This window comes from Galeopterus variegatus, unplaced genomic scaffold (assembly GCF_000696425.1).
Source record: "Galeopterus variegatus unplaced genomic scaffold, G_variegatus-3.0.2 Scaffold6412, whole genome shotgun sequence".
In the NCBI taxonomy this organism is placed as follows: Eukaryota; Metazoa; Chordata; class Mammalia; order Dermoptera; family Cynocephalidae; genus Galeopterus; species Galeopterus variegatus.
The window spans coordinates 87,065-98,020 of NW_007732523.1; the positions used below are offsets into that span (position 1 = coordinate 87,065).

Sequence of the window (10,956 nt, forward strand, 5' to 3'; positions counted from 1 at the left end):
TGACGGCGGGAGGGGTAGGACTCACCTCTCCCTTGGGCCCCGGCTCGCCAGACTCGCCCTGCAGGCAAAAGGAGCCGCAGTCACGGAGCGGTGTGGACCTCGGAGCCCAGCCGCCGTCCCCCGCCCGCCCCGCGTGCTCACCTTCTCGCCTTTCTCTCCGGGGAGACCGGCCACGCCCGGGTCGCCCTGCAGAGAGAGAAGCGCGGCTCAGACCCGCGGTGGCGGCGGGGCTGCCGAGACGTGCACGCACGCGACGACCCACGCGCGGGGACACGCGAGGGCCGGCAAGGGGCGCTGGGACTCACCACTCCGCCGCGGGGCCCGGCCTTCCCTGGGGTGCCCTGCAGAAAGCGGGGAATGAGGGACTGGGCGAGTTCCCTCCCCAGGGAGGGGAGGGTCCACGGGGTCCCCCCACCCGGTTCCCGGCCACAGTCCTCTCTCCACCTCCGCCTCACCCACCAGACCTGAGCCCTGGGACCCACAGATTTTGAGGGCTCAAGAAGACTCTGAGCTGCACCAACCCCACACCCCCAGTCTTAGGGCCTCTTTCCCAGGCATTTTTCAGCCCCATTTGTCACCTTATCTCCCTTGATGCCTGGCAAACCTTGGGGCCCTGGAATTCCGGGAGGCCCCTGCACCCCCTTGGGGCCCTGAGGAGAAAAGAAACCAGAGAAGTAAATCAAATGAGGTGCCCATATACCCTCCCCACCGCCCGTCTCAGCTGGCCGGCACTCACCTGTCGTCCTTGAGGGCCTGGCTGCCCCACTGGCCCCCTCTCGCCCTGGTCACCCTGAAATGGAAAGAGGTCACCCCCAGGCTGTCAGCAGGGGCAGCCTTCCCCAGCCTGGCCCCAGACCCTTCATGGTAAGGGTGCCCTCCATTCCTGCTGTCTCCAGCTGGGGTTCTTTTGCTCCACTTCACAGACCAGCAAACGGAGGCCCCACCTGGGGAGGCCTCTCACAGGCTGGACAGGACTGGGCAAGTGCTGGAGCCGGTGAGAGGACCCAGATCCCGGGTCTAGCAGAGCCGGATGCTGAGAGGGCCCCCAGGGAGGGACCACTGTGCCAGGCACTTACCTTCTGCCCCATGATGCCCTGGGGACCAATTTCTCCTCGAGGTCCTGGCTCTCCCTGGGGGATGGAGAAATTGGGGGTAAGCAGTAGGCCTGGAGGAACCCTCCCATCCACACCTGGCTAACCTCTCCACACCCTTGGGTCTCAGCTAATTCGCTTCAACAGGGAAGCCTTCCCTGATCCCCTATTACATGTTTTTGGGTCTCTGTACTTTTCCTTCATAGGATCCAACACAATTTTAGTTAGATGTGATTATTTCATGTCTGTCTCTTCCACTAAACTGTAAGCTCCATGTGAGTAAGGGACTGTGTCTATCTCAGTGTCTAACACAGTTGCAGGTATTTGGTGAATGTTTATGGAAGGAATAAATGAATCAATGAATCTGCCTGCTGGATTCTCAGCCCCTGTCAGCTTGGCCATCTTGTGAGGTCACACCCCAGGACAGAACCAGTCCCCACCCTCACCGCATCGTACGTGGGGAAACAGAGGCCTAGAAAGGAGAAAGAGCTTCCTTGGTTCAGTAGATCAGGGCAGAGCCCAGACTAACTCAGGGCACCCACCAGGTTAGGGCTCCACCCTACGGCCTCACCCTGGCCCTACACTGAGTGCAGGCCTGGGAGGACAAAAACAAAAACCCTGTGTCAGTGGAGGGGGCACTTACCTCCTTCCCGGGGGGACCAGAGAATCCAGGGAGGCCTTGCTGGCCCGGCTCACCCTGCAGGCAAACACAGTTCTCAGGCCAGTCTGGGTGGCCCAGTCAGGCCTTGCCTCAGGGAGGCCCAATGGATCCCAAACAGAGTCTGGAACCAAATGAGTTGGGGAGGGAGAGAGGGTGTTCTTGGCCAAGTCCTCTGAGATCCACTGATTTCCCTGTCTTTGTTTCTCCTCTGGGTTTAGAGCCATGCCATCTTGCCTCCACTGAGCCAGGCTGAGGGGATGTGTGGGTGGAGGGTGACAGGAGGGAAGTAGTTAGGCATAAGGGGCTCGTGTTCAGGCTGTCTCTGAGCCTTACAGTCTTTAAGCCATGCCCAGTCCCTGCCACCAGGCTCCCTGGCTCAGATACGGCCCATTCTGCCCAGTTGAGGTCACTTCACCTTGTCTCCAGGGCCTCCTTTTGTCCCAGGCTGGCCCGGCACACCCTGCAGAAAGAACCTGACATCAGTTTCCGTCTTGGCATTGGGGGAGCCCCCCACACTTGCTGCTTTGCGTCCCATTCCCGCTCTGGACTTCCCCCACCTCGTGGGAGCTGAACAGCAGAAGGCCCAGCCAGGGCATCATGAACTTGCCTGTACTTTCCACCCCAGCCCTGAGCCCTGGTGGGAGAGGAGTGGGGTACAAAAAATGGCCTGCATACCAGGGCCTGTGGTCCATGGGGAAAAGATGGGCATATGTATGTGCACACAGGCCCACGTGAGTGCATGCACAAACACAGGTCTGCACGTGTGCATAGAAGCAGATTTTAGCCCCTGAATAGCCCTGTCAGGAAGGGAGGGTGGGCTCCCATGGACTGAGCCCCAGAAGGTATGAGATGGAGATGGGCCTGAATGGTGAGGAGGCACACAGAGACCGGGGAAGGGCATTCCAAGCAGAGGGAACAGCAAAGGCCCAAGGCATGGAGGCAGAAAAGCCAAGGCATCGTTGAAAGGGAGAGGACAGAAAGGGTCAGTGGCTGATGAGGCAGGAGGAGTAGGGTGGGGTCAGAGTATGGTAGTCATTGCATGCTAAGATGAGTCATGAGGACAAGGCTTGCATTGGTCCTGTTCGTAACTGTTTCCTTGCCACTTAGTGTACCTTAGGCACTCAGTAACTACTTATTGAATGACTGGAATGAATGACTTTTTCCTGCAGGCAATAGGAAGCCAAGGAAGGTGCTTTAACAGGGAAATGGTCAGAGCCCACTTAGCCAGCCTGGAGGACTGGAGTGGCCAAAGAGCAGGCTAGAGCAAACAGTTAGGCCCATACCCGGCCACAGCCTGGGAGGTGGTGATGCAGCAAGAAGCCCAGATGTGTGGGTTTTGACCTCATCACCACTTACACCATCATGGGGAGGTGGGCAACAGTGTGCCTGGCCTCTCTGAGGAGAAGCAACTTGCCCACGGTGTGTCCCCTGTGGCTCCACCCAATACTCACTGCTAGGCCCTGGTGGCCTTGGTTTCCTGGCCGCCCCGCCTGTCCTGCAGTGCCCTGGGAGAGAGAGGGGACCAGAGGCACAAATTAGAGCTCAAGCCAGACAGTCCATGGCTTCCACCCGAGTGCAGGGAGAAAAACTGAGACCTGGAGGCAAGAAGGGATGTGTCCACGACACACCTGAAGATCCCAGTCTCCTAGCTTCCAAGATCACTGTGATGGGACTCAAAGCCTGAGCTGGGAGGGGCCCTGACCCTGCCCCAATTCCACAGATGTTCCCACTCCTACCTTTGTGCCAGGTATGCCTGGGGTCCCGTCCTTGCCGTCGATGCCTGGGGGGCCCTGCTCAGAAGGAATGTTCAAGGGAGACTCACCATGGGGAGATGCCTGGAGTCAGGCCACCCACCCTTTCCTCCTGTGACAGATGCGGTGTGCAGGTAGGGAGTGGTTCATCTCAGGAAGCCCCACCAGCCAATTGGGGGAGGGGAGCTGAAGTGGAAAGGGGATTGGGGGATGGACCGTGGTCCTTTCCTTGTGTGGATGCCACTGTCCCAGATTGCTTCAAGCTTCCCCTGACCTCTCCTACAGCATCATCCCTATTCACAGGTGAAGAAACTAAGGTGTGGAAAGGGAGGCATCTCCTGTAGTTACAGAACCAGCCTGTCTGCAGCAGAGTTCAGTCTAGAATCCCAGGCTCCTCTTCCTCTAGGGGTTTGGACAAATGGACTGCACCCTGGCCTCTGACCAGGTGGGCCTGGGCCTCTGGCACTTACGGTTGCTCCCTTAGGGCCTGTTATCCCCTGGGGTCCTGGAACACCTTGGCTGCCCTGCAAAGTAGACAGAGATCAGGTCACCTTCAGGACGTCTGGCCCCCACCTGGCTCTTCAGAGAGGGGAACAGCTGAGAACAGTGGCCTTTGGGTTGCAGAGTTCCTCTGGCGCAGGCCGCACTGTGCAGAGGCTGGAGGAGAGGGGCGTGGGAGTACCCTTTCTGCCTTGGAACCAGCGGGAGGGAGTAGAGATTGGCGCCAGGCAGTTGGGCTGGGCAGGAGCTGAGGGTGGGAGCAGGGGTGGGAGCCAGCATTCACTGAGACCCTGGCCACTGAGACCTAGCTCCACTTAGGGTAAGAAACCCAATAACCAAAGGCAAAGTGTGGACTGTTAGGAATTTTGATTTGAACATCAACTGCAAAAAGGCATTTTTCAGATAACCGAGAAAGATTGAACACAGACTGGTTATTAGAAGATATTAAGGAATAATTGTCTGTTTCGTTAGGTGTAACGATAATGTGATTATGTGATAAAAAGTCCTTATTTTTTTAGAGATACATACAGAAGTATTTAGGGGTGGACTGACAGGGTGTTAAGGATTTGCTTGAAAACATCAGAGCAAAGCAACAACAGAGTGAAGGAAGGAGGGGTAGACACAGATGAAGCGAGTAGAACAAAATGTGGGACCATGGGACCTGCGAGGCAGGTCTATGCAGATTTGTTGTCTCATTCTCTCTACTTTTCAGTATATTTAAAAAGTAAAAAACAAACAAAAAATAATAAAAATTGTTAACTGTACTTTCCGCTTAATTTTTGGTAAACTTCTCAAAAAAGAAAAGAAAAAAAATAAGTCTATTAATTAAAAAACAAAAACAAAGAGTTAAGAGAGCTGGGATCCGGACCAAATCCCATTAGCCCCATGGCTGATTTGCTGGAATTTCATTGTCTGGCCCCCGAGACCATGGGACTGGATCCCATGGCTTCTCCCAAAGTGTGAATTTAGGCTGACTGGGCTCTCGGCACAGATGGTCCTCTCCTGCAGCAGCCACGTGCACAGACACGTGCGTGTGCGCACACGCACACCAGCCTTGGGTGGAGCCGAGTCCAGCCCAGGACTCCCCAGGGACCCTGACAGGATAGGGGTGCCTGGGGACTCACCATGTCGCCCTTCTCCCCAGCTCGGCCTGGTGGCCCCCTCGGACCTTCCTCACCCTGGCAAGAAGGACAAACAGGAATCCAGGTCACATGGGCTCAGGGGAGCCGCTCCCACTTTGCAGCTGTAGGAGCTCCAGTCCTGTGGGGGGCAGACTTACCGGTGGCCCAGTGGCACCAATGGAGCCCACCATGCCTTTATATCCATGAGGACCCTGGAGAGAGGAAAGGGTTATGGGTCAATCCTGGCTGGACCCCAGAGGCCAGAGGGCTGGTCATGTCTGCTCTTGCAAGACACCTCCAAACTCACCATCTCTCCTTTGGGTCCTGCCATGCCTGGGTAGCCCCTGATGCCCTGGGGACCCTGTAAAGACAGAAAAATAACAGCAATGGCAATAGCAAGGCCCACTTCATGATACCTTTTCTGACCCCCACCCCCATCTTCACAATGCCCCTTTGAGGTAGGCAACATAGTACCTATCCATAGATGGGAAATTGAGGCTCAGAGATGGGGAGGAACTCGCCAAGGTCACTCAAAGGGACAGTGGCAGAGCCTGGAACTCAGCCGGGACTTCTGATGGGCAGCTTTGGTTCCTGTCCCCTAATTCCTGACCGGCAGCCTCAGCTTCCCTCTCCCCACCCAGAGACACTCCCAGCTGTACACAGGTGTCTCTTTTACAAGCTGGAGGCCTGTGCAGCGGAATGACTCCATTAAGGGCTCCAAGGACGAGGGAGCGGAGGGCCACAGAGGGGAGTGTTCCTTACCGGTGGTCCGGGGATGCCTTGCTCTCCAGAGGCACCCACATCTCCCTTGGGACCCTAAGGAGCAGGGATGAGCTATCAGACAGGCTGGCAGATGGAGAGACAAATACGCAGACAAGCAAAGATACTATCCCCCTTCCCCAGCAAAAGCAGACAGGAAGGACCCTTAGAAACCATACAGTCCCATGTTACAGATAGGGAAATTGAGGCTGAGCAAGGAGAAAGGGCCTGCCCAGAGACACGCTGAACTGGACACAGGCCTCTGCCTCCCAGCTCAAGGACCTGTTCCCCCAACCCACACGGGAAGGGGAAGGAAAGAAGGGGACAGGACCCAGTAGGACCCTCTCCACATATCCCCCATCCCATGTCCCTCTGCCCTCACACTCACCGGCTTCCCCTGGTGGCCAGGATCACCCAGGACCCCGCGTTTGCCCGGATGCCCCTGAACGGAAGGAGAGAGCTCGTCAGGAGGTCCCCTCTCGATCCCCTGCTCTACCTTCCCAAGACCCAGGCCAAGAGCTCTCACCTTCACTCCCTGCAGCCCTGGGGGGCCTTTCACACCCGCTGGACAGTTGGTTGGACACTGGAAAGAAAATCCCACAGGGCCCTGTGGTCACTGGCCTGTCCCAGGCTGGCTGGGCAGTGCATCCCCATCTTGCTAACTCCCGAGCCCTTTCCCATCTCACCTGGCTGAACCTCTCTGCTGCCCACTGACCCTGTCTCTACTCCCGCCCCTCCCCAGGTGACCCACCCCCTCCCTGCATCAGCCCCTCCCTGGACCCCTGCCTCTCACCAGGAAATCCGCACTGCCTTCCAGGCCCTGAATGGTTCCTGGGCGACCCTGGTGGAGATGTATAAGGATGGAGCCCAACCTTACCCTTCCCCACCCCACGCTTGCTCCTTCCGAGGAGCATGTCACCATGTGGGAGTTCTGAGGATACTTACAGGTTTCCCAGGGGGTCCTGGGAGCCCTGATGGTCCCTCTGGTCCAGGATCCCCCTGGAAGCAAGAGGGGCCCAAATTATACCCCTGTCTAACCTGCCCAGGTTACCCCTGCCCCCTCCTCCAGTTCCTGCTACTGTTCTGTCTACCCTGGCCTCCAGGTCACCCCCGAGATCCACCACTTTGGGGAGATCAAGGTCTGATCAGCAGAGGATGGTGCCAGCCTTGGCCTCCCTGAAACACCTACTGCAGGGTGGGCTCAGCAGGAGGGGTTTCTCCCCAAACCTAGAAGAGTTCCCTGTGGCCAGAAGCAGGCCCAGAAACTCCTGGGGAGACCACCCCAGCTTGCCAGCTTGGAGACAGAGGGTGGCTGGGGCTCACCTTGGGGCCTGGGATTCCAATCTCTCCAGGGAGGCCAACAGGTCCAGGTGGTCCCTGGGGAACAGAGATATTGATGACCAGGATGCCTCAGAGGGATCAGCCCACCCCAGGTGCAAAGGTAGCAACAGGCACCCAAAGCCCCATTCTTCACTTTTACTTTTTGACCAACCCCAGAGAAACTGACAGACTGGGGCTTTAAGGACAAGAGAATTCCAGACCCAGTGGGTAGGCTCGGAGTGGGCTGGCTCAGGGTCTCCAGTGAGTCTGCCCATTCCTGACACTAGCACAGCATGCTGGCCCTTCCCCAGGATGGCCATTCCCCTGGAAGCCCTTCTGTTGTCCCCTCCTTCTCTGGGAGTCTTGGGGACCCTGCCCCACCCCTGAGGACTTACAGGAGGTCCAGAGAAACCAGGGCCCTGGAACAGAAGGAAAGGAAATTGGGTTCATGGGTCCCTCCGCAGCTCCCTCTACCCACAAAGGATCCCTCGAAGCCCTCGTGGGTTGTACTCACCGGCAGACCAGGGGGACCTGGGAGCCCAGGCTGGCCCTGCAAGAGCAATGGGAGAGGCTCAGAAGCTGGGATCTCCCGGGTCCCTGCTCCTCTCTACTGCAGCTCCTACCAGAGTCTGGCCCTAGATTGTCTGTGCTGAGTCCCCAGCAGGCCACTTACCTTGACTCCAGGGGTCCCCATGGGGCCAGGCTCTCCCTTGGCTCCAGTTAAACCCTGGGGAAGAAAGAGAAGGTAAGATCAGTGAGAGGCAACCTGCTCTCTGACTGACCTGCTGGTAGAAGGCAATGTGCTTTGGGGCCGGCCCGGTGGCGCACTGGAGAGTGCGCCGTTGGGAGCGTGGCGGTGCTCCCGCCGAGGGTTTGGATCCCATGTGGTGACCGATTCCCGCTCACTGGCTGAGCGTGGCATGGGCGCAACACTGAGGGTTGCGATCCCGTTGCCGGTCCCCGGTACGGGAGCAACACCGAGGGCTGAGATCCCGTTACTGGCCAGTAAAAAAGACAAAAGGGGGAAAAAAAAAAAGAAGGCAATGTGTTTTGTAATGTCCAGGAGACTGTTACCATGGGGGTCCCTGGGAGCTCTGTGTTATCAGCTAAATGATGCTCCTGTCCTGAGTTGTGCCTGAGGTTTAGGGGGCTGAGGAGGTGAGGAAGGGAAGAGGGGAGGAAAGGACAGGGTACCCAAGGACAGCCCCACCCAGCATATTCAGTCTGATCCTTGGAGGCCAGAAATGTGACCTGACTGCTGCAGATGAGCAGGATGACCCTGCACCCCACAGAAAGCAGAGCCCCTCTCTAGACCCCAGCTGCCCATGATTCAATGCTACCAGGGTGGGTTTGAGGTTCCAGTGAGGCCACAAGTCATATGAAGGGTAGCAGGAGGGCTCACAGCTGGAGAGTCTCCATCCTGCTGCCCATCTCTGAACGGAAAGTCAGCAAAGATGCCAGAACCAGGTTCTGGAAGTCAACAGGCCTAACCTGCCCTACCCAACACTCAGCTACTCACGTCAATCCCAGGCTTCCCATCTGGCCCATCTGGTCCAGCTTTGCCAGGCTCTCCCTTGGGTCCCTTGAAAACAGAGGCAGAGCAAATATTAGCCTGAGAAGGGCAAGAAGTGGAAGGGTCAAAGGTCAAAGGGGAAAAAAGCACTCACCGGAGGGCCAGCTTTCCCAGGGGGCCCCTTGTCACCCTGCAAGATACAAATTGGTGAGAGAGCACACTATGGCACATGCTACCTCAAATGGGCACATGCAGGCCCTGGCTGGCCAGGCCCAAATGCTCCTCTTCTCACTCTCCTCTCTTCTGTCCTGGGTCCCCTCAGCTTTGCACTTTTTAGGAAAATAGCCTCATTTCTCTCAAACAAACAATCATAGGTGCATTGAGACCAACCTCAGCCAGGTGGAGGGGGTGATAGCAACATGCTCGTGGGTTTCAGACATGCTGATGTTGGTAAGGTGCCAGTTATGAGACCTGCAAATGGAGCTGTGGCTCCGAGTTACCTCGGAGCTAATGCCTCTTGGATTTGGGCAAGTGCAGGAAGAAGGTTGGAGCTTTTAGAAAAACATGAAGGGGGCGGGGGTGGGCGGCAGCTCTATTCTGAATTGTGGGTAAGAAAAACAAGAAGTTGCAACAGGGGCAAGGACCAAGGGGGACTATAGGGCGAGTGGATTCAAAATGTTCCCAAGGAAGGAAGGACCTTTTCGCTCAGTGACAAAGGACCCTTGGCGAAGTCAGATTCAACCCCAGAGGGGCCTCCAGGCATTTCAGAGCCTGCAACAGCCAGAGCCTGGCGGGGGCCCAGCGTCCTGTATTTGGGGGCGGGGGATCCAGGTTAAATAGAAGTCTGTGCAGACGGGTAAACATCGCGCTGACCCCCTGGGGGAGCCTCCGGAATGAGGTATTTAACCCTCACCAGGCTAGGGAGAGCAGGGAACAAGCCCAACTGATTCTAAATCGAGGAGAAAAAAGCAAAGGGAAGAGACAGGAGTCTGGCCCCGACTGGTCAGCGGTCTGGCCAAGGCTCCCAAGCTCCTCTGAAGGAGCGTCCAGACCTGCCAGGGGCAGAACGAGGGGTTAAGGCGTCTCCTATCCCAAAAGGAGGGGAAGGTAGGGGACGGGGATAAGGACTCGCTGTGAGCTGCGGCGGGCAGACGGAACAGCAGCTCCTTGTCGGCGGCGGCTATAACAGGATCTGCGTTTCAGGGCTGCTTTGAGGTTTTTGCTGAACAAACGGGCTCCTTGTGGTGCAGGCCGGCGCCGCCTACTGGCGACGGGGGGAACTACACCTCCGGACACCCCACCCCGCCCGCGGCCCGGCGCCCGCACAGTTTTCCTTTGTCCGCCGCCTCCCTCCCCCTCCCGTAGGTTAGAGACTCACGTCGATGCCGTCGGATCCAGGCACTCCAGGCGGCCCCGGGGGTCCTGGGGGGCCCGGCTCGCCCGGTGGACCTCTCTGAAAACACACACACACCGGTGCAGCCCTCAGACAGTGCAGGGAGCTGGGCGTCCCCGGGGGCTGCAGGCGGCACTGGAAGCGGGGTCCTAAGGCTGCACCGCCCCCGGGGAAAAGGAGCTCCACAGGGAGCCGCGAACTCCGGTTTATTGAGAACCTACTGTGTACCAGGTACTATGCACCACTGCATACATTATCTTACTGAATGCTTAGAACTGTGAGGCGGATGCTCTAAGGGCCCCAGTTTGCAGTTGAAGAAACAGGCTCAGAAAGGTTAAGGGTCCACTGTCACTGACAGCGAGCGGCGGAGCCAGGATTCAGCCCTAGATCTGCCCGACTCCTTCCTCTGTGGCCCCCGAGCGGTCGTGGCGGGGAACAGATGGAGATGCTGGCGGCTCAGATAAACCACAGACGGTACGCAAGATGGTACCTTTGGCCCTCAGTAAACGATAGCTCGTTTTAGTATTGTTAGACGAACAACAGGTATAGATGGCGAGTGGGTACCTCCTCCTCTCCTCTCGGTGCGGGTGAAACCCCATGGGAAAGTGGGGGAGGCGCAGAGAAAGGGGCCCGGGAGGGGACTCGGAGCACCCCTCCCCCGGCAACGCTTCTCTTTTCCTCCCTGGGTGGCTCTTTTTACGGGGTCAGCCTGGACCCAAGGAGGGGTCTTGCAAGGTGTCCACGCCCTGCCTGGGCCGGGGAGTGCCAGGCTGGCGCCCCGCGAGCGAGCCGCGACCCGCACCGGCACCAGACGGCGCCCGGGCCCTGCCCCTACCCGCGCGGGGT

General features: G+C 57.8%; 1 protein-coding gene across 1 annotated transcript in view; it reads right to left on the minus strand.

Moving 5' to 3' along the window:
• COL9A2 (collagen, type IX, alpha 2) overlaps positions 1-10,956 on the minus strand; it is a 15,534-nt gene that overhangs the window by 3,416 nt on the left and 1,162 nt on the right. Inside the window, exons 2-27 of the mRNA XM_008590870.1 lie at positions 10,096-10,327; positions 8,872-8,907; positions 8,724-8,786; positions 7,878-7,931; positions 7,719-7,754; positions 7,600-7,623; positions 7,208-7,261; positions 6,830-6,883; positions 6,678-6,725; positions 6,411-6,467; positions 6,273-6,326; positions 5,888-5,941; positions 5,433-5,486; positions 5,284-5,337; positions 5,129-5,182; positions 3,974-4,027; positions 3,489-3,542; positions 3,204-3,257; positions 2,168-2,212; positions 1,735-1,788; positions 1,077-1,130; positions 737-790; positions 579-650; positions 306-341; positions 142-186; positions 26-58 (exon numbers count right to left, since the gene is read on the minus strand). Coding sequence (XP_008589092.1) covers positions 26-58; positions 142-186; positions 306-341; positions 579-650; positions 737-790; positions 1,077-1,130; positions 1,735-1,788; positions 2,168-2,212; positions 3,204-3,257; positions 3,489-3,542; positions 3,974-4,027; positions 5,129-5,182; positions 5,284-5,337; positions 5,433-5,486; positions 5,888-5,941; positions 6,273-6,326; positions 6,411-6,467; positions 6,678-6,725; positions 6,830-6,883; positions 7,208-7,261; positions 7,600-7,623; positions 7,719-7,754; positions 7,878-7,931; positions 8,724-8,786; positions 8,872-8,907; positions 10,096-10,327 — 1,483 coding nt within the window. The remainder of the gene's footprint in view (positions 1-25; positions 59-141; positions 187-305; positions 342-578; positions 651-736; positions 791-1,076; positions 1,131-1,734; positions 1,789-2,167; positions 2,213-3,203; positions 3,258-3,488; positions 3,543-3,973; positions 4,028-5,128; positions 5,183-5,283; positions 5,338-5,432; positions 5,487-5,887; positions 5,942-6,272; positions 6,327-6,410; positions 6,468-6,677; positions 6,726-6,829; positions 6,884-7,207; positions 7,262-7,599; positions 7,624-7,718; positions 7,755-7,877; positions 7,932-8,723; positions 8,787-8,871; positions 8,908-10,095; positions 10,328-10,956) is intronic.